At 40.2% G+C, this 23,679-nt stretch overlaps 1 protein-coding gene across 1 annotated transcript in view; it reads left to right on the plus strand.

The window, feature by feature from the left end:
• RP1 (RP1 axonemal microtubule associated) overlaps positions 1-23,679 on the plus strand; it is a 351,706-nt gene that overhangs the window by 313,527 nt on the left and 14,500 nt on the right. Inside the window, exons 27-28 of the mRNA XM_037803054.1 lie at positions 7,051-7,270; positions 22,961-23,115. Of these exons, the coding sequence (XP_037658982.1) occupies positions 7,051-7,270; positions 22,961-23,115 (375 nt within the window). The remainder of the gene's footprint in view (positions 1-7,050; positions 7,271-22,960; positions 23,116-23,679) is intronic.

Below are 23,679 nucleotides of genomic sequence, written 5' to 3' on the forward strand. Positions count from 1 at the left end.
TTGGAGAGTAAGTTCTTTTAATTGACGAATTCAGTTTTTGTTTATCTGTGAATATTGTAAACTCTCCCTCATTTTCTGAAGGATAGTATTTTGCCAGTTAAGGAATTTGGGGCTGGCAGTTTTTTTTCTTTCAATACCTTAAATATATCATACCACTGCCTTCTTGCTTCTGTGGTTTCTGATGAGAAATCAGCACTTAGTCTTATTAAGGATCCCTTGTATGTGGTGATCGCTTTTCTCTTGTAGCTTTCAGTATTCTCTCTTTATCTTTGGCATTTGAAATTCTGATTAGTATGTATCTCAGGATAGGTCTATGAGTATTTATTCTTTTGGAATATGTTGCACATCTTGGACATGTATATTTATGTCTTTCATAAGAGTTGGAAATTTTTGGCCATTATTTCCTCAAGTATTCTTTCTGCACCACCCCCCTTCCTTCTTTCTCCTTCTGAGACACCCATGACATGTATGTTTGTGTGCTTATTTTGTCACTCAAATCCCTGAGAGTGTTCAATTTTTTCTTATCTTTTCTCTATCCATTTTTCTTATTATATGATTTCAATGGTCCTGTCTTCCAGTTCACTGATTCTTTCTTCTGCTTTTTCAGATCTGCTCTGGTATGCCTCTAGTGTATTTTCCATCTCTGCCACTGTGCCTTTCATCCCCATAATTTCTGTTGTTTCCTTTATGTTTTCAAATTGTTCTTCATGGTTGCGTATTGTTTCCTTGGTATCCCTTATCTCTTTAATCATATTTTCCTTCATATCCTTGAATTGATTTAGGAAATTTGTTTGAACTTCTTTGATTAGTTGTTTCAAATTCTGTTTCTCCTCTGAAGTTATAATTTGTTCCTTTGACTGAGTCATATCTTCCTATTTCTTAGTATGGCTTGGAATTTTTTGCTGATGTCTAGACATCTGACTATGTTGATTAATGAACTCTAAAAGTCAGTTTCTTCCTCTTGTGTAGGGTTTTATTGTTGATTTGCTTGTGTTAAGTCTTTTCTTTGATGCTTGGCCCAACTTATACTAGACCTTTAGAATAACCTATGTTTAACTGATCAGATTTTTTTCAGCTTTTCTTCATCTGATTCTTTCCCTGGATATGCAGTACAATTTTTAAGATTGTACTTTTCGTACAAGTGCTTCACACCCGGGAGAAAGTTTCCTTTCCTCTGTTTCTTCTCTGGGAACTGTTCTGTTCTGTTTGTTTTTATGCAGAATTTTCTCCCCAGCATCTATAATTTGTTTAAATTCTCTCCCTCACTCAGTGTCCCATTTTCCTTACACTTTCTGGTTCTGGGAACCTCCTATTTTACAGCAGTCCAGTTTAAACCCTCCCTTTTTTCCTCTCTGTTAGGCTTTCTGCCTCCATTATCTTTTCTGTTAATGTATCTCACTCTGAGGAGTCAGACGTGGTTGATCCAGATAGGTGGTTCACTCCTGAAGAGTTTGTTTTGCATTTAGGTGGTCCAGCCCCACTTTCCAGCTACCATTCTACTGTGGTCTCTCTCTCTCTCTTTTGCCCCTATGGGAGCCCTTTTGTATGTAGCACTCCTCAGCAGCTTGTATTTCGCCGTAGGCCTCTTTGGACTTGGGTCCCTGTGCCTGGATATGCATGGGGTTCTAACTCACTGCTGTGAGTGGCTCTATAGTGTGGGTCCCCAATGGGAGGGACCCAGGTCACTGCCCCTGAACATCTCCCAATCTGCATGGGACTGACTGAGGGGCAGCGAAGTGGACTGGTGGGTCTGGGATGGAAATTTTCTACCTGCTAGTTTTCTTTTTCTTTGATTCAGTCCTTTTCCAGTCTCTACCATTCCCCAGAGAAACTGCCTCATTTTATAGTTGAAAAATACCCCATTTTGTAGATGAGGAAACTGAAGTTGGAGAGATGGTCCAGTTTTCCCGTATCACATGGCCATAAGTTCTTTGTGACCTGCCCCAAAGCCTGTGTTTTTATATTTTATGTTGGCCACCCCTCTGGGTTCTCTTCCTACCAATAGCATCTACATTTGTTAAGTACCTACTCCTACCTGAAAGTTTACTAGATTCAGTTCAAAAAGCAAGAACATAACAATTTTTTTTTTTAATCAGGAGCACTTAACCTCTTAATGAACAATTAACAATTAAATACTTTCACTGTCCTTGGTATTTCCTGTTTTTGCCTTTCTTTCCTGGATGTCCTGCTTATTCTGCAAAGTCAGATCCATTGTTACCTCCCCTACTTAGACTGAAACAATCATTTCATCATACTTTTCTTGTACTTCTGCTTTGCTCTCTTCTCTCTTTGAATGCATTGGTTTTATTTGTTCATACCTCTTTGTCCTCGCGTATGGATTGTGAGGTCTCTGTGTTTCTCATGTTTATATACTTGCTTAGAGCAGTGTTTGTATAGAATAAAAACTTATTAAATGCTTGAATGGTTTAACCTACTAATGATACATTTAAAATGTTCTTGGAGTAGCATACATAATAAGCAGAATTATAAAAAATATGTTGGATATATGAAGTGCTTATTTTTTCATTTTAATTCAGTGTAAACTGAACCATTCCTTATTAATAATTTCAATTACCTCAAATCAAAGATGCCCAAACAACCATTTTTCCTTTCATCTTCAAATTCTGGTTATGTAGTAGGAGTTTATTGATATTGTTACAATGATTATTTCATTACATTAGAGCAATAATAATGGACTGTATTTTCACATTTCTGTCTTTCTGACTCTATGTCTCTCAACCATATACCCCTCTGGTCCTTGGATGAAACAAGTTTACTTTAAACTGTGTCTGTGTACTACTTTAACTAATGATTCTAAAAAATAAACTTGTCTTTCTGGAGAATAGCTGAGCCATTATATAGTCCATCTGTCAGATGAAAAGCCATCCTACATTCTGGAACCATTCGTCTTTGTATTATCAATTGTAGGAAGTTAAATGCAGAAACTAAAAAGTTATGTTCAAGAATAATTTCTTGGAACATTGCATTTTTATTTGATTGAAGCAGAGGTGACCCAGATTGTATTAAACCAGAACTAAAAGCTCCAAGTCACTTTGGCTAACATGACCCCTATTTGTTAGAAATGATTTTGGACCAGTTATAGCACTCTGCAGGCTATAGTCTCATGGTTTTATTTGGCTAACCCAGGCAGACGTGGTGTCTAATGACATAATTTCTGTACCATGGCAGCATTTAATGATTATTTGCAAATATCTGTTTTTACTAACAGGGTTAGGCACAGGGTTTATCAATTTCAATTTTGTTTATGAGGCCAAATACTATTTTTTATTTCCTCAGTGAGTGCTGGATGATATTTTCTCTTGTCTTCATATTAAGTAGATTTAGGCATTTTTTTCTAACTTTGTTATTAACACAAAATCTGGATTGATATAATAATAGCTGCTACTACTTATTGAGTGCTATAATACTTTATAATATTAGTACTGTAATAATTATACTGTTCAGATAGGGAAACTGAAGTTTAGAGAGGTTGAGAAATTGCTGCTTTTTACACAGCCAGCAAGGGCAAAAATATTCTCAAACCAAGTCATTGTGATTTCAAAAACTGGGGTTTTCACCACCACACTACTTTGCTTTAAAGTGCATGTTGGCATGTGGCCAGCTGCTTTTTATCACATCTACTATCTCAACTCTGGGGAAGATCTTCAGGGACCATTTACCTGTTACTAAGCACCAATACTAAGACTGTCTACATGGTAGAATTTCTATAATCATTCTGCTCCAGAAATAACAGGAGGGGCCCATATCTTTTCCTCAACTCTGTAGGAAATTTCTGTGCAAGCTGGCCAAAGGGCATTTGGCTAGAGGACAGAATCGATTCAGAACAATTATCGCCAAGAGGGTATCCCAAGATTATGTTACAAATAAAAATATTTTCATGGGAAAAATGGCAGCTCTACCTAGGCAGATGTTTATGGTAACACCAAATGACAGAAGAGGGCAAGTGAGGGGAGACAAAACTCCAGCTAACGTTGCTTCTGATTACGCTTTATGACATAGCCAGAATTTTGGTCTCCTGGCCCTCCGCCTTGGTGTTGCTCCTGCAGTTATGTTATGTTATAGGGTAGGAGGACTTTGGGATGAGATTAAGGTCACTGATCAGTGACCAACTTTAAGGTGGAGATTATCCAGGTCTGCCCAACCTAATCACATGAGCCCCTAAAAGCAAAGATCTTAGGCTGCTGGTAGCAGAGGGAAAGTCAAAGATTCAGAGCAGGAGGATTTCATGTGATGTCTCTGGCTTAAAGATGAAGAGGGTCATCTGTCAAGAAAACGGGGGCCTCAGTTCCACAACCACGAGGACCTGAATTCTCTCAACAACCTGAATAAGCTTGGAGGTAAAATCTTCCCCAGAGCCTCCAGAGAACAAACACCTTGATTTTGAATTGTGGGGCTCTGAGCGAGGGTCAAGCTGAGCTGGCCTGGGCTTCTGACCCATGGAATCACGAGTTAATAAATTGGTGTAACAAGTTGTTACATTTGTGGTCATTTATTATGGCAGCAATGGAAAACAAATGCTGTATATAGTTGTTCAATCTTTTTTTTCATATGACCCCTTGAGCAATTTTCAAAAGAACAAATATAGCCCATTTGGGATAATAATGACATTAGACTATTTACCTCACCAGGTAATTAGGTATTTGGAGGCATTGCAAAGGGGTAAGAGAGAAATATTTAATTGTAAAAGGCCTGAAATCTAGGTAAGAATCTAAGAACTATTGTATAAATCTGCAGCTTCAATCTAGGAAGCTTAGAACTACTGTATAAATCTGCAGCTCACACAAGGAATTGGGTGACTCGACTACTCAGAGTTCTGTGTGTTTGATGGAGAAGCAACCTACTGGGAGCTGGGGAGCTCAGGACAACTTCCCTGAGGCTGCTGGGCTTAGTGGACCTGACAATCTGTGAACAGGAGCTGGGTAAAGAGGACAAGGTGGGCATTATAAGCCAGAATACAGTGAGGACAGGTGGCAAAAATGTGGAGGCAACCCTGGGCACACTTAGGTATTGGGGATCAAGTCACCCGAGGTTGCTGAGAATGCAGTTCCACTGGATGGTTTGCAGGGCAGAAATCAGGTCAGAGAAGTCTGAAGATGGAATGATTTATGAGGTAATGGAAAGAGGTATGTAGCACACTCATTCTAAAAATTTGGCTGTTTAAAAAAGAAAGAAAAAACTATTTCTATGGGATACATGGTGGCATTTTGAAAGAAGTTAGAGGAAAATGAGAAAGTAAGGAGGTAACTTAGGGAGAATTGTCCAGAAATGGTAAAAAGTAGAAAGAGATGTTAGCCTCTGTTAGAGACTGAGTAGGAAAGGAAGACAAGAAGATAAAAGCAAACATTTTGATACAATTCTCTTCAAAATTGAACGACTAAATAGATGTTTCATTAAATAGAGCCGACTCTGCTAAGCATTTATCGAGAAGACACATGTTTTTATCTACACTAAACTCTAAAGAACTAAAGTACTATATTAAAATGGTTGTTTCCATTATACTTTTTGGCTATAATAACCATTGACTCAAACTGCCTAAAACAGTAACTAAAATTTGTTTCCCCACTTATTTGTAAGTTCAAAGGCAGGTCAGACTCCAAGAGACAACAATCAGTAGTTTCCTGATGGAATCAAGGATTCCAAAGGCTCAAGCACCGTTGGAACCAGCTTCATCCTAACTTAGTTTCCTTGTGGTCACACAAAAATCGCTGTCAATGCCTAGAAAGACTGGCTGCTTCTTGTTTACATCCAGCAGAAGAGATCAAAACCTTTCTCATCAATGTGATTGGACCCACCTGGGTTATAAGTCCACCATCTCTGAACCTGTAATCTTCTCCAGAGGATTTATTGGTCTGAGACTTAACCAAGATCTTGACCTAGAGTTGGGGGTGGTGTCACTTGCCCCAAGTCAGGTGGGGGTTGGGGCTGGGGTCCTGAAGAAAAACCTGCATCTGGTTGGAAAGATGGTGACCAATGGTGTCTGTGGTGGTTGGGAATTCTATGCACCCCATAAAGTCATGTTCTTAAAGCGAATCCATTCCTGTGGGTGTGAACCTATTGCAAGTAGGACCATTTGATGAGGTTACTCCAATTAAGGAGTGGCCCAGGGTGGGTCTTAACCCTCTTACTGGAGTCCTTTATAAGACAATGAAATTCAGACAAAGAAAGAAAAAGTCACAGAAACAAGGAGTTGAAAACGCAATGAAACCTGAAAGAGAAGGAAGAGCCCGGCAGATGCCACCACATACTTTGCCATGTGGCAGAGGAGCCAAGGGTAACCAGCAGCCGTCTTTGGGAAGAAAGCATCGCCTTGATGATGCCCTGATTTGGACATTTTTCTCAGCCCCAGATTCTAACTGTATAAGTGAATAAATTCCCATTGTTCAAGCTGAATGATTTCATTGTATTTTGCTTTCAGCTGCCTTGAAAACTAAAACAGTGTCCACTACAAAGATGAAAACTGTTCTCCAGATTTTTTTAAAATAGTGTATTAATCACCTTACCAACACTGTGTCACAATCAATCTTTCCAAAGCACAATTAGCTAGTTTCAGCACAATCTAGTTAATCCAAACAAGTTAGGAGACACGTATGGTCTCTTCTTCATGATCCCACTTAAACGGAAAAATCTAATCTATAATAGATATCAGAGAACTATATAACCTTATTCTTCAGGTTAATATGAATAAAGATTGCATATCAATAATACAACAAAACATTTATTTTACAAGATAATAATGTGAGTTCCAAAAAAAAATTAATGGAAACTGGCTGGATTGAATCTATTGGTTTGCTCTCAGGCTATGGAGATAGAAGCATTTATATAACAGCATTTCATGATTTTACAAGTACCTTTAATTCTAAAGGAAATTAGTAAGGAGTATATGAAAAAAAGTTTTTATGAAAAAAATAAGGTTGGGAAACATTGAATTATAGAGTAGGTGTAGGTTTAAAATTGAATATGAATTTGGAATTTGAAAACCAAATCAGAGATGCAGGGAATTTTATTTTCCCTTTTTCCTTTATGTTGCAGATTACTCTTAAAGATATTGGTGAAATCTATAAAATACGCATTGGACATGACAACAGTGGAAAGGATCCCAGGTGGTATCTGGAAGAGATTAGACTTGAAAATATAGCCACCTCTGAGCTGTTTTGTTTACCTGTTGATTCCTGGATAGCAGAGAATGAAAATGATGGTGATATATGGAAGGAACTACCCATCGCAAGAACTAATAGAGCATCTTTGCCAGGTATATAATTCTGTTTCCTTTGTGTTGTGTATTAAAGGTTAATAAAAAAATCCATGGAACTATATAACACAAACATTGAACCCTAAGTTAAACTATGGTTTAGCCATGTAGTTAATAGCACAATTATAAAACCATGCTTTCATCAATTATAGCAAATGTACCACACCAATGCAAGGTGTTAATAATGGGGTGCCATATGGGAACCCTGTATGTTATGTGTGGTTTTCTGTAGGAACCTCCTAAAGAAAGAAATAATATTCTGCTTTTTATTTTTTTTTAACCAAGTTAAAAAAAAGTAAAAACTGTTCTTAGCTTTATATGCCGCAGAAACATTTTGCTTGTGTATTTGGCTTACTGGTTTAACAATGCCTCATTTAAAACGTTAGGTTTTAGGATTAACACTTTTACATGTGTGTTTAATTCATGTGTGTGTTACATGCTGTTCTAGTTTGCTAATGCTGCCAGAATACAAAACGCCAGAAATGGATTGGCTTTTATAAAAGGGGGTTTATTTGGTTACACAGTTACAGTTCTAAGGCCATAAAGTGTCCAAGGTAACGCATCAACAATCAGGTACCTTCACTGGAAGATGGCCAGTGGCATCCAGAAAACCTCCGTTAGCTGGGAAGGCACGTGTCTGGCTTCTGCTCCAAGTTCTGGTTTCAAAATGGCTTCCTCCCAGGATGTTCCTCTCTAGGCTTCAGCTCCTCAAAAATGTCACTCTTAGTTGTTCTTGGGGCATTTGTCTTCTCTTAGCTTCTCCAGAGCGAAAGTCTGTTTTGAAAGGCCGTCTCCAAACTGTCTCTCATCTGCAGCTCCTGGGCGTTCTTCAGAGTGTCCCTCTTGGCTGTGGCTCCTCTTCAAAATGTCGCTCTCAGCTGCACTGAGAGCCTTCTGTCTGATCTTATATAGTGCACCAGTAATTTAATTCAGACCCACCCTGAATGGGCGGGCCAACACCTCCATGGAAATTATCCAGTCAGAGTCATCACCCACAGTTGGGTGGGGCACATCTCCATGGAAACACTCAAAGAATTACAATCTAATCAACACTGATAGGTCTGCCCACACAAGATTACATCAAAGATAATGGCATTTGGGGGGACATAATACATTCAAACTGGCACACTGCTTTGCTAGCCATCTGAATATGACTTTCTTGTTGGCTACAGGGTGTTAACAAATGTCAGTAATCATGAACTTAGGAACATCTGAATTCCCTTCCTCTGTGTTCTTTGGCCTCAAATTGAACTCGCATATTGTCTTAATTTTCTCTCCGTCCATTCCCTGTATCTCTAATAACCATCTTGTTTTGCCTCCGCCAACAGTGAAACTGCTCACTCTCAATGGCTACTGTGGCCTCTTTGTTCTAATCTAAATGACGTTTGTGTGTCTGTGTCTATATTTAGTGTCTTAGCCCTCCCTGCTGTATTGACTCGGCTGACCTCTTATTTGAACAGGCAGAGATTCATCAAGGCACTGACACCAGATACAACATTGCCTCATTTATGAGAAGGGGATAAAAATAGTATCTATGTCCTAGGATTGTTTTGACTCCATGATATAATGCACGCATAGTATTTAAGACAATGGATTTAAAGTAGTTAGCACAGTTCCTGGCACAAAGGGGTCATGCAATAAATACTAGCTGTCATTATCATCATCATTATTAAAATAATTAATATTGTTAATTTTCTCTGACCTTGACCCTTATCCAGTGTTATCAATTTAACTCTTAAACTGTCTTGTCCAATTTTTTCTATCACTGGCTCTACTTGGTTTTCTTCTCTTGAACATGTGGGTATAAAGGATTGATTCTTCCCTGCCCCTTTGCGTGTTTCCCTAACTTTATTCTTTATATTTGCATATATTTTGACAGTTTGCCAAAGCATTTTTTCATATAGTGTCTAATTTAATATTGAAAGATCCAGATCCTAAGATTTCTAAGTTTTCTGTAGCCAAGTGAGGGTGGCAGTGGCTTGCAGGGGTTTCTGTGAGACACTGTGGAGGAACAGATAGAAAGATCCCAAGAAACTGAGAGTCCTGATCTTCACCCTGATTATCCTAGAACCCGTCTATGCTATTCACTCAGTAGCTAACATCTGTCAAGCATCCATCCATTCTTCTTTTTTAAAAAAATGATAAACAGAAGAATTCTGTACCAGTAAGCAGCAGACAAAATCTTCTTGGCCTGCTACATTAGCTATTTCTCAACTGTAGTGTTTTTAAAAGGAACATTATTTTAAAATGAACTTCACTTAAACTCTGTTGAGATGATTAGTTTGTATTTTTTCCAATTACTTCCTATTTGATGTATGCACAATTTATTCCATACAAAAAATGCACAAGGCAATTGTATGTGTTTTTTAAAAAATCCAAGATACAAAAGCAACCCCATTGTACTTTAACTGAACTATTGATTTGGTCTCATTTAACTTGAGCAGCAGTAAAAACTCAGCAGGTCTCTCCTGCATCTTTCTGTTCATCCTTTCCCCAAACTAACTAATGAAACTTTACCCATTAGCATCTCCCATTTAAAAGGGCGATTTCTGGGCTAAAGCACCCCAACCATTTCTTACAGCATTTCCTGTTACAAATTGATGTAATATAATACATGCTACCTAGAGATAATCTGATTCAGCCTTCTCATTTTTCTCAGGTTCTGACAAATCAATCCAGGGGCTCCTTTCCCAGATTGACTATTTTCCCCTTCAGGGGAACACCATTCAACTAAGAAAATGAAAAAAAAAAAAAAAATGAAACCCCAATGTTCAGGAATTAACTAGGGATCAAAACCTACTGGTAAGCAAGGAGCAGCTTGGGTGTGCTGGGGACCACCTTTTGGAAAGTCATTTTTGTTGCCATTGAGAGGTTCATTAACCACATCTCCCACTTGAGGAGAAGTCCATAGCACTTCCAAATTATTCAATTGTTGGATCTCTGGTTTTCATTTCAGATGAGTAAGTATTTTGGGATTTTTCTGCCCACCAGTCAAGGAAGACTGAAGCTGATCCAGAGAAGGATGCATGAGCAGTATGGAGGAACTTTATTATTATTGTTATTATTATTATTAAGCTCTTAAAACTTATCTTAGGCTTCCCAGGCTGGATAGAGTCTCTGAACACACTGGAGGGTTATATATGTTTGTAGTTTAATAGCACAAAAAGAGTGATTTTCCATGCAATGGACTCTTAAAATCTGAGCCAATTCATATTGCGCCTTTGCCTCTTCTTTTAAAAAGATTACTGGAATGTTTTCAAGAGGAGAGGATTTTTGAGGCTATTATTCTGTAAATCATCATTCTCTGGGGGCTCAGATAGACTACTGCTGGGCCTAGAGAGAGACTGCCTCTGGGCAAGCACTGCCAAATGGAGCTGGTTAACATGGCCGCCTTCCACCATCTGCCATCTTGGCAGAGAAAGTCACCGAGTCGCTGCTGATCTCCCTGGGTTTGATGTCCTTAAAAATCTCTTGATAATGGCTTGCAGGTAAGCCAAGGGCTGTGGAAAGTGCTGACTCGGCTGCAGTGGCCTCTTCACCAGAGTGTTCTCCCAGTACACCGAGGGTGAGAAAGGTGATAATGGTGAGAGGAGGTTCGAGGCCACGTTTGTGGGTTAAAAAATGTTTTATGCTAGTCTTCGGCAAGCTGGCAGAGGCACGCTTAGTGGTTCACTTCAAAACCAAAAGAAAACTGTCTGATAATGTATAAAATTACCATCATAATAGAAATGTGACTGTTTTAAAACATTTGCATTTTTCAAACTTTAAATAGTGAGAAAATAAGAAACCCTGGCTGACAACGTACACAAGTTTTAGATGATAATAGCTGAGCTAAGATGAGTTTTACAAATATAAAGAAAGCTTTCTCTGAAGTTTTAGCCTTTGGCACCATGCCCATTTTCTAGGAGAAACTGTAGGTTTCAGAAGGAGAGAGACCTTTTCATAGATGAGACAACCGGGCCTCGGAGAGGCAGACTCTAGTTTCAAATCCCATTCTCAACCACCAGCTTTGGTAATTGGGGATACTTCCTCTATAATACCTGTTCCTGGAACCTGTTTGTAGAGTGATCACCATATAATTTGCCTTCCAAACCTGGACACTATTGAGAAAGAAAGAAGGGCTCTGTTAATATGACTCCAGCTGTAAGTTGGGACCATCCCAGGCTATCCAGAAACATGTCTCCTGTGGGATTTCCAGCAGGGTCACGTGAGACAGTGTGAGCCAGGTGTTTGTCAAGAAGGGGCACTCAGTGACCAGTAAACTCATTCCTTTGCCTTCCCTTTCTCTCCTAGCATTTGGCTGGTGTCAGGAAGGGAAAGCAAACACAAAGAGCACTTTGGGGTTGGTACAGACCATTCTCAGCCCAGCAGCCAGAGTGAGCCTTATAAAAGGTCTATCCGATATGCCACTCCTTCACTTCCAACCATCCAAAGGCTTCCCAGCTTCCTATGAGTAAAAAACACAGAGTCATCACAATGTCCCACAAGTCCCTACCTGTCTCTGCATTGCCTCCCTGACCCCATCTCCTCCCCCTCACTCTGCACCAGTGCCAGTGCTCCCTGATCACTCCAGACCTGCAGCCGCTCAGCCTCCAGGCTTTTGCCCTCCTGTTCCATTTGCTATCATATGTATCTCATGCAGGCCTCCAGGGGAACGGCTCCTTCACCTTCAAACAGGACTGTAATCTACAAATAGCAAACTATTCCAAATTATTCCAAACTATTCCAACTCTTTTCCACTCTGGCACTCCTTTTCTCCCTAAAGCTCACAGGTACTTCTTTTAAGCAATAAGACAAATTCATCCAACAAACAGGCACATGAAGATTCAAACCCAAACTGCCACCGTATATGGTTCTTGAGTCGTAAAACTTCAGTGGAGACTGAAATTGAACTGTCTCCACGTGTTTGCCGCTGAATCTCACTTAGCATCTGTTTCTGAGTTCTGATTTCTTTGGGCAGTTTGTATCGACATGATCACACCACAGTGAGTGCTGAGAAAGCTTAATTCTAGGTGACCTGAGAGAAGGCACAAAAATAGTCCATTAATTAAATCAAATTAAACAATCAGTGGAGGGTTTGTTTGAAGAAGTTCAGTGGTGCTGCTCATAGAGCTTCCCTGTACCAGCGCTGATGTTCGATGCTCACTTTCCCGAGGGGTCTGTCCACCACTGATGCTCACTGGGTCACAGGTGTGCCCTGCAGAGGCTGGTGGGGCTACATAAGGACCCAGGCAAAGCCATTTAATATCACCCATGCACACTCGAGCATCATCATTATAAAAAGGGTACAACACAACAGACACCAAAGATTACCTTTTTTTTTTTGGTTAGGAAAATGTTTATAAAAAAATACCCACATTCACTAAAAATATTGTGTGGACTATGGCAGGGATGGGGGTATATATCAAAGTCTCCAAGCTTCCAGTCTTCTCCTTGGACTTTGTGATTATTTCCTTATGTCTCCCAAGGTCAGGGGTCTAGAATTTGTCTCCCAGGCTGAAGGAAAGGGCGCTGAGAGTTCATGGTCCCAGGGACATTTGTCAGCTGGAGAGAGTTAAGGGGCTGTTGGCCTAGGGACAGTTCAATAGCACCGTCTCTAAATTGGGAGTGATGTATTTGGGACGGCTTGCCTGGAGAATCTTCCTGTTAGGGTCTTAATTAAGATTTAAAGTTCCATGAATCTCATGGGAGCATAATAGTGATTGCACCCTACATCAGTGCATGGAGCTGTGCATGCATGTGTGTGTGTGTGCGTGTGCATTTGCTTAGGGGCACATCTCTTTAGTTCAGTTCCTCTAGTCCATTTCCCAGTGAAAATTTGAACTACGCCCCTGGGTGGGGAGAATGGAAGGCTGCACCTTGAGGGAGACAGCTAGGAGAATGTTACTTTTATTGACTCTTTGATAAATACAGAACCTTTTTGGAGCAGACGGAGAAATCTGCAAAGTTGGGACCAAAAGGATATTATGCTGGGTCACCCTGTGTAAAGACTAGGGAGCATGTATTTTTTCTCTTTTTTTAAAATGCAATTTTATTGAGATATATTCACATACCATATAATCCATCCAAAGTATGCAATCAATGGCTCCCAGTGTCATCAGATAGTTTGTGTATTCATCACCACTATCAGTTTCAGAACATTTTCCTTACTCCCCCCAAAAATAAAACAATTAAAAAATAAATAAAAAAGGATGCCCAAAACATCCCACACTCCTCATACCCCCCATTATTTATATTTTTGTCTTTATTTTAATACTCATCTGCCCATACACTGTATAAAGGGAGTGTCAGTCACAAGGTTTTCACAATTATATAGTCACATTATAAAAGCTATATAGTTAAACAATCATCATCAAGAATCAGGGCTACTGAATTACAAGTCAACATTTTCAGCTACTTCCTTCTAGCTATTATTCTAATACACTACAAACTGAAAAGGAGTATCTATATAATGCATAAGAAAACCTCCAGAATGACCTCTCAACTCCATTTGAAATCTCTCAGCCACTGAAACTTTATTTTGTTTCATTTTGCTTCAAGAAGGCTTTCTTAATCCCATGATGCCAGGTCCAGGCTCATCCCTGGGAGTCATATCCCACATTGTTAGGGAGGTTTATAAACCCTGGGAGTCATGTTGCACGTGGTGGGGAGGGTAGTGAGTTAATTTGCAGAGTTGGCTTAGAGATACAGGCCACATCCAAGCAACAAAAGAGATTTTCTGGGGGTGATTCTTAGGCATAGCTTCACCATTGGAGAGAGAAGTTTTGTAAGGGCAAGCTACAAGATCAAAGACTTGGTCTACCAAATTGGGAGCCCCTATTGCTTAAGAGAATAGCAGGAATTCCTCAGATGGGGAAGTTTAACAGTTCCACATTTCCCCGTGTCCCAAAATATTATGGGATATATTACATTAGCCTGTACAGAATGACAAAAACTCATTCTCTATTCTAGGTTCTGTGTAATTAGGTTGTTTAAACAAACTGACCAGACAAGTTAACTTTGATAATGTGCTACACAAAATTTAAATTTTGGACCAAATAAACATCTCTTCCTTTGGTCTTACACAGAAGTTGAAGTTTCAAAATATGGATAATATCATCCTTCACCCTGTATTCTGATTTACCTTAGTCTTAACCAGGTCCATTTCATTCATATCTCTAATTGGAGTCTGATCTCTTATTCAGCTTCTTTAACAGTTGCTATATGGAGGAATGTTGACTTACAGAGCTGCAGAACTCTAACTCTGAGTCTAGATGTCACACGATACTCAAATTTCCAGGAAAATACCAGGTTATACACAAAGAGCACAGCATCTCAGAATTTAGAAATAACTGTTAAAGCTCAGGAATGGATGTGACTGCTATAAGCTTACAATCTAGGAACCTTTACAATAAGCCTTTTTCAACTTTCTGTACTCCTTAATCATTGATTACCTAATCGCTGCTCTCATTCTATCCCCTGATAACCTATGCTCTCGAATTCAATTCTCAGCATTTGTTCATTGTAGTTAGTTCATATTAGTGAGGACTTACAATATTTGTCCCTTCATTTTTGGCTTATTTCACTCACAAAATGTCTTTAAGATCCCTTCACTTAGTGGCATGCCTCATGACTTCAGCCCTTCTTGCAGCTGCTCAGTATCCTGTTGTATGTATACACCACAGTTCACCCCTCCGTTCATTCATCTATGTACCCTTAGACCACCTCCATCTGTTGCAAATCATAGTGCCACCATAAACATCAGTGCGCAAATGTCTATTTGTGTCCCTGCTTTCAGTTCTTCCAAGTATACACCACATATGAGATTGCAGGATCATACGGCGGCCCTACACCCAGCCCTAGGAGGCATTTAAATGCACTTATGTATGCAGAGCTTCCAGTTCAGAGTGTGCTCAACGATGTGAAGCCCTGTCCTCCCTCCCTCTTCACTCACTCCTCCGAGGGGCTGGTGTGGGTGTTTTTTTTCCTCTTAGAGAGGATCGGTGTCTGGGAAGCCAAAGTCTACTGTCAACTCCAACAGACACATAGAGATCTAGGACCAGGAGACAAAAGGTCTAGATGCTGGTTGGACACTGAAACAAAAAGAAACAAGAGCAGAATTGGGAATGAAAAGACAATTCCAATTAGCCTTGTGGATAAGCCAGGAACAGTGCCTGGAGAGAGGCTGGTTTGATGGCACAGTCTGGGTGGGGAGCGGCCAGAGCCCCCTTAGATGCTGCACATTTGAGCATTTCTTTGGGCAGCCAGCAGAGAGCAGTACACAGCACTGCTTGAAAGATGCATGGAGGAACAGACATTTCCTTATCCACTAGACATTTATAGGAGCTGGGAGCCCTGGCTTCACAGCTGCATAAGACTTGAGTCCCACCCTTAGGCACACGGAGTTTAGAGAATGGAAGCCCAGAGGTTGATGTACAGATTCATGCACCCCTGCAGGGTGCCCTTAGTGTGGGGGGCAATGGCCACCGGGCAGCTTACCCTGCTGTGGCTGTAGACAACCTCGTGGACATGGCCATTACTTGATATGTCATATATTACTTGACAAATCAGGAAGCTTTAATCACTGAACAGGCATTCCTTCCCTCTTTATTTGTAATCATCCTAAATTGAGAAGCTTGCTTACCTTTAGGACAGTTCTCTGGCAGTAGCTGCCCTAAATCTAGGAGGGAATTGGCAGTTTCCACTAACGTTCTACGACATTCCAGTATCGACTCATGGCAGGTGACGGGATAAGGCAGAGGATCACACTTTGCATATTTACTTCAGAGGCCGACATTATTAGACCATCGATATGTCTCCATTATGCGCAGTCTTTACATTCTAGACTGGGCTGGCAGCGGTCCTTTCCTCTGCAACATACACTGGCCATGAATGAGCCCAGGCATGTGTAGACCTGCTCTCAGCATGATGTGAAGGAGTCAGTTGGGTCCTACAAATGCATTTCTGATGTCTAGATATTTAAAAGACCCTATTTCAGTCGGCTTCCAGAAGCTTCCTGCCCTTCTCACCAGGGACTTGCAGCCTGCCCTCCACCTGGTGATCAAGAAAGGGACCACCGTAGGAGGAAGACCTCCCTGGCAGTGTTGGAATAATAACAGGGTGATCCATCCAGTGCAACTCGGATGAAGATCCCAGGAATATACTAATTTCAGTATATTTTGGAGCAGTTAATTGTATTCAATTCCTTTGTACATTCCTTTGAAAAGCAGGCAGGTGCCATGTATGAGAGAATCTTCCTAAATATAATCCATGTTTTTCCTGCATCTTCATTGCTCATGTAGTGGATTTGAATCATCCCAAACATAATTTTGAGAGGTGCAAAAATCTAACTTTTTTTTTTTCATTCTCTATAGCTGATTAAAACTCACATTCCCTCAGAAGGCAACTTTTTGGAGGGATGGGAATAGTGCTTGTGGTGATAGTTATATGACTGCAAATGTTTGTGAAAACCAACCAAACGGTGCAAGTAAAAAGGCTGATTTTACTGCTTGTAAATTGTACTTCAACAAATTTGATTTAAAAATAATTGCAGTCCCTATTTCCCCTGATGGTGGAAACCTTACTCATTTAACTCTATATAAATACAGTCGTTTCCATTTATAAAGCATGGTCTCTTTTGGTCTAATGTTGATCAGGTCAAGGTTGTTCTCATTCCATTGCCTTCCTCTCCTGTGTAGATGGTCGTCTTGGTCCTTGGATATCTGGAGAGAGATGCTTGCTTGGAGGCTACTCACTATTCTCTTGGCCCTCACTGAGGGGTCTTATTCAGATATTTTCAGGTGTCCCCTCATCCCTCTAAACTTCTGGCTTCCAGGTCCACGAACTCTGTGCCAACCTTGTCAGAACCAAAAATGTCTTTCTCTAGGAACTCACCCCAACATCAGCCATTTCCCTGCCTTTCTTGGCAACAGGGAATGGGGCCCATGGGGGCTCTTGGGTCCAAGAATGCTCTGTTGCTTTCCCCGCAGCACCCCTGGCTGCTGGGACATTAGGAGGCTTCTTCTCAGCTTCCCCTCGAGACTTGTTCTCAGTCACTGCTGGCCCATCACTCATGCCTGGGGCAGAAACTGGGCCCCTCAGAGAAGCTGACTGTCTCCTGGGGAGCCAGGCAATGGTCCCTTCTTCTTTTGGGAACAAGAAGACAATGGATGAGCCAGATTTTGTAAATTCTGTAAATTTGTCTGGGGTTGCTAATAACACTTCCCAGAGTTGACTCATGGGGGAAGCAGATAGGAGGGCTCTTTTTTCAGACACCCATCCATCCCACCATATCTATTTTCCTTATTTTCCCTGGTCATGCATTTCTACCCTTTTACATCAGAAAAGGATTCTTATATCATCATTATTCTTCTATTGCTCTGTTTATGGTGTAAAATTTGCTTTCGGTTTTCCAGTGTTTGGTTCTTGAGAGTTAAAACCAAGCTTATGTAATATGAATGAAAGGCAGAATGATAGAACAAAATGATAAAAAGAAAGAATGAAAGAAGAAAGGAAGAAAGGAAGGAGGGGAGAGGAAAAAAGAGGAGAGGAAAAGAGAGGAGGGGAAGGGAGGGGAAATGAAACAAAACTTTTGCCTTTCAAACACTTGGCTCTTTTTTTCTTAATTATATTTTTTTAATTGTAGAATATAACATATATACATAGAAGCAATAACTTTCCAAGTGCAATTTAACAAGTAGAGAGCAAATTTCAAAGAATATCATGGGTTACAGTTCCACAGTTTTGGTTATTTCTTTATTGTGAAATACATGTACAAAAAGATAGTATCTTTCAAAGTACGATTTAACAAGTAGTTATATAGGAAATTTCCAAAAAAGATAGTATCTTTCAAAGTACGATTTAACAAGTAGTTATATAGGAAATTTCCAAATGACCACCATGTGATAAGCCCAAGTCAATTATCTGGCTCTTAAAATCCAAAGTCATGCCTTTCACAAGCAGTGTCTCTCTAAGATTCCTGAAATCTATTCCAGTAGTCTTTGTGTTTTAAGCCTTTCCAGGAATCGTCTTTCCCCACAATAAGTGCCACTGCATGGAGGCCCCAAGGCCCTGGGGGCAAAAAGAAAAATATGGAAAAGAAAAGTCTCAGTTACAATCTCAAAATAACATCCTGATGCAGTTGCCAGAATCATGACGGATAATAACACTCTTTGGACAGATCAAAGGCCACTTCCGAATGGGAGAGGGCAGGGCTTTGTCCTGGCGGCCGTCCTTCCCCGGATGCAGCCCTTCCCTTCTGGGGACCCTGTGTGAGGGCGCGGTCAAGGGCGATGACAGCACTGAAGCCGTTCCCTCTGGGTGGAACTCGGCCGGCTCCCGGCGCCTGCAACCTCCATTCTCCTCTCTTGATTCCTGGTGCCCTCCACAGGCCTGTCGCCCACCCCGCTGGCTGCCGTTCATGAATCCATGATGGTCCCTGACACCTGCCTGAGACTGCTGCCCTGACGCTGGGCCACTCGCTCAGCTCCACGAGGACAGCTGCTCGAGCTGGCATCCAGCGTCCTGCACTTGGCACCAGTTGCAGACGGATGCCAAGAGCTCCTGCCTCTCTTCCTTGCTGGTCTTTTGCTTCAGTTTGCTCTCAATGTTGGTGTATTTTGTATTACACTAAAGCATGTGTTCTTGCTCCTCTCACCCCTCTCTCTCTGTGTCCCTTCCCTCCTCCATCCCCTTGCAGGTTGTCCCTTGTCTTTCCCTATCCCATGCATGGGATGGTTTGGATAGCCCGTGCAGGTACCCTGGGAAGTAAAATCAGGGCAACTCAGATGCCCTAAGCCAGGGAGCAGCTGAGGGCTCCTGAAGCCTCCCCACTGTCCCCTTCCAAGGCTAGTGGGCTCCTCAGACTCAGGGACCGAATCTGCTTCTACCTTGGGGGCCTTAGGACAGAATCCTGGTGGGAGAGGTCTGAGAGTGGGAGAGGAAGAGATTCCCCACCTCGGACTCCTCCTTCCGCCTCCCTCTGAACAGATCTGGATGCCAGGACCCAGCTGCTGAAGAATGAAATGGTGCAAAGGGTGGCTGGGCAGAGGTTCTTGTCCTCTGCACATTGCTGGACAGAGAAACCTGCACTCTTAGGAAAAACGTGAACTGGCAAGCCAAAATAATGTCGCATCAATACTTCAAGAGAAAATCAAGAATCCGGATCATGCATGCAATCGTATTATATCAAAGAAACCCCAAGTTTAAAGACTCATAGTAAAGGTTCCAAAAGAAGTCAATAATGGAAAGCGGTTTCTAGAGAAGCTTCATGATGAATTAGGAGAGGACAAAGGTTAGGGATACCGAGCGCAGGTTCTCCAATGCTGCTGCCAAGACAGGCAGGGGTTAGAAATGCCAGCTTCCGGATTTCTTCAAGGAAGACACAGTTCGTCTCTGCATCATAAAGCCCACAAGGAAACAAAAGTGTTTTCTCGTTTTGTTCTTTACAAGTTCAACTCCTCTTACGCAGCAGAATGTATTCATTGCCATCAAACTGGATTGGGAGAAAAATTCTTTTGTTGTTTCTGGATAAATGCCTTATACATCCCTCTCCTAAATTTATAGTGAAAAATAATGTTTGGATAATTGAGTTCAACATGCCCCCCCCTCCAGCCACGTGACATTTTTAATCTACCCGGGAGGAAGTATATGTCCCCATGACAAACAAGTGTAGATATTTTTTTTTAACTCTGCTTGCTTCAGTAAACAAGCAGAAGAATCCAAAATTTCTCGAAAGGAAATCTTAGGGATTCTATTTATAGGAATGTTAATGCAGAAATCGATGCTGATAAATCCTCACGAACAAACGCTTGGCACAATTATGGCCTGCAATGATGCGTGAAAATAAACCTGCAGGTGAAGATTTTGAGAGGTTTTTAATCTCACTAAAGAGATGATGTCAAATCATATTCTATAGGCTGTAAGTTTATAAGCCCAAAGAATCCTAAATAAGTTAAAGAAAACAGACATCAAAAAATGCTGAGTTTCAACAATGATACCCGCGTTATGTTTTCCTTGAGAGCTGGGGAAATGATTAAATAATATTAATTGTAGGTACAGGTAGGCATGAGAGTGTCAGGGATGACGACATTGTGAGCACAGGTGAAAAATGTCATGAAAATATGTAATACAGCTGTCAGAAGATTGGATGACTAAAAATCATGGCAAATAGACAAGCATCGTATCCTGTGTTTATGGCAGACTTTGGCAGAGTAAATAAAGCCTTCATAATCAGCCAGAGCTACTGATTGTCAGACAGAAAAAAATAATTCAACTATAGTAAAAAGAACAATTAAAATACTTGGCAGAAATATCCAACATATATGGAAAACCTAAACCAACAAGTCAAATCTTTCACATACTTTTACCTAATTGGCTATGATAGATGTATTAATAGGCATTCCTTAAAATCTGGTCATTTAAGAAATGGTTATGTGTAGTCAGAATGATTGATTAGTAATAACTGCCTTTGAATATGTTCAAGTCACATGGTCTCTAGAAACCCATCATCATATTTTTCAAGTACTTGAGCTACTTTTAAGTTGCCTTCTAACTTACATTTTCGACAGCATCAGGCTTCCCCAGAAATTCACCTTCCTGTATGGGGCTGTCCCTCTTTCAGGGTAAAAGTATTTTGTTTTTTTTAACAATTGAAGGAATGTCTGATAGCGAAAGCATGTGGGTTGTCCTTTAAATCCACAACACTGAGCACTGACATTTCAAGCTGAAATGACTCAACCAAGGATTCACAGAATCTCCACTTGCTGAACACTTATTTAAAACAAGTGATATCTGAGGGAGAGTCTAAATGATACATTGACTAAGCATTTTTTAAATTCTCCCTTTATGTTGTTAGATTATAAGGAAGAATTTAAAACCACCTTAAGAATCATAAAAAAGTCTTGAGATAAAATTTATTACAAACTTAACATTTTTAAAAAGAATCTACATGGTTTTGGTTGCAGAACTATAGCAAATGCTAAGAAAATTATGTTATCTAATACAATTAAAATAGAGTCACTGATATAAAATCCTAACAAAATGTCTCTTTCTCCAGATGGGATTATATGTTTTCTTTCATCTCCCACTTTAAACTGTGAAATTCTTTTTGGCGTAATTTGAGAATCAAGTTTATTGTTCAACTCTGATAACTTTCTTGTTCTAAATTTATGTCACATTTGCTTCTCTTTCTTTGAATTTTAGATAGCAAGGCAGTTTGTGTATATGTGTGTGTACTAAACCTAATCAATTTATAGAAGCCCTGGGAATGTGTTGAGGAGGATTCTGAGGCTCAGTGCAGGTTCCCGGGAAGGGTGCATTATTCAATTAGCAGCTGTTTGCAATGGTTGAGGGAGGGTTGACTGCTGTTTCTTCTGCTGCAAATATGTACTCTATGTTCTAAATAATTTTGATATGTACATTTTTAACTTGTAACTATAAATTTAATTGTTTTACTTTTTTATTTGATACATGCTTTGAGAGTTTGTTTCCCTTTTTTTAAGTTGTAAAGATGTTCACTCTATCTGAAATGAAGCAGTAATTCTCAGTAGACAGAAGCACAGTTTCTCTATAAAGACATCATAACACACTTGTCTCCATCATACTTGCTTGCATGAAGAATTCTAGCAAAAGTTTTGGCTCAATTCAATTCTGGCATTTATGCAGGTTGTCAGACCAAATCTCCTTTATTAGTAGTTTTAAAGTTTCTTTGGTTGTCCTAAATTCATGAGAAGAGTTCTAATTTTCTGCTTAAACTCAGCTGGGTTTCACTGCAGGATATTTTAGAATATGTAACACTGTGCAAAGAAAATGGATTTATCTTCTTTGCTTATACCATTTCCCCACATACCACATTTGTCTTTTTAAAGGTCAGGCATGATGGAAACATGCGACATTTCTCACTTACCTTGTTTTCCTGCTTGTTGGATTTTCATGTCTCAGTTCTCTGGAAAATGTTAATGTGAATTTCTATAAATGCAACTGTTCAATTGCAAGGGCTATGATTTACAAATAGTTCTAGGATCTCGGAATAAAAAGGATTCAGTGTATTCAAGATATTATTCATATAGCAGTATCAGCAAGAGCGATCTCTTTTATAATCAGTGACTTTTACCAGTGTCTCAGAAATTGCCTTAATTCCAAGTCAAACAGAATGTATTACAATTTTCTGGTACCTCACTGAGCTTTTTTTTTTTTTTAATTATATTTAAACTTGCATCTCTTTAGGACTTTGCATTTTTTCCCTCTCTCATGAGGGCTACTAAAACTCTCCATGACTGGAATAGCTATCTCCAAAAGGCAGCACCATGAGCAACCAGCTGTGATTTGAACAGACAAACTTCAGGGAGAAAAACAAAATGCTACTTAAATCTAATTACGAGAGAGGAGAGTTTCTTTTCTTTCTTTTTAAATACAACTCTCATAATAACTGTGAAGGTGCCATGGTTAATAAAAGTACATAATTGCTAACAATTATTTTGAAACTGTATTTCTGGATTAACTGAGAGTCTTATGAACGAGGCAAACATATAATAACTTAGAGCATGTTTGAATGGGGTAACGCATTGAAAAAAAAAAGTGGGGGTCAAGTACCATAGAGTGACTCATGACAACTAGATTAAAGAACTTTCTGGTTCCCTTCAGGAGACTCTAACTCCATTCAAAGAGAAAAATAAAAGTGAAAACAGTAATATTACATTTCTGATGTTTCAGTGGTGGTTTATGAGATCCACATACACACTGGCACAACCTTGGGTGCAGAGACAGAAGCTAATGTATTTATCAACCTCGTTGGCACCAGAGGGGATTCGGGGAAACGAAGGCTCCATCGATCCCAAAACAATGACGTCAAGTTCCAGCGTGGACAGGTAATGGAAAGATCCTCATCAATTCTTACTCACCACCCTTCCCCCTAGTTTCTTTAACTTAGAAGACGCATCAACACAAAATTCCTGAGATACCATTTGATCCCTATTAGGAAATACAGAGAAGCGTGGCTATTTCTTGGTGTGCATGTTATTGCGGTGGAGTTGAGTCTAGATGGGACTTTGCTAGCAAAAATGCAGCCATAGGTAAACCCCAGTTTCTTGTAATCAAACGAGAATTCGTGGAGATTGTACTCCCTGCAAGGGCAAGCTAGCTTTTAACAAAACAAACAATATGATGAGAACAACTAGAAAGTGTTGCTAAAACTTCTTTTAAAACTGCTTGAAAGGCATTGGGGAGCTAGCTAACAAGGCTGTGAGGATTTGAGGATCCAAGACCCTGGAATTGTTGGGGAAAACCTAGAAGGAGGAAGCCAATCGGAAGGTGGCAGTGGACAGTGTGAGATGCTACACAGAGACTCAGGAGGTCTCGCGGGGCGAGGATTCTGGCCCAGCTCTCAGGACAGGCCCTCACAATCCCCCATCTGAAAAGCTGGGACCTTAGTT

The sequence above is a fragment of the Choloepus didactylus genome, chromosome 14 (genome assembly GCF_015220235.1).
Source record: "Choloepus didactylus isolate mChoDid1 chromosome 14, mChoDid1.pri, whole genome shotgun sequence".
Taxonomy (NCBI): domain Eukaryota; kingdom Metazoa; phylum Chordata; class Mammalia; order Pilosa; family Megalonychidae; genus Choloepus; species Choloepus didactylus.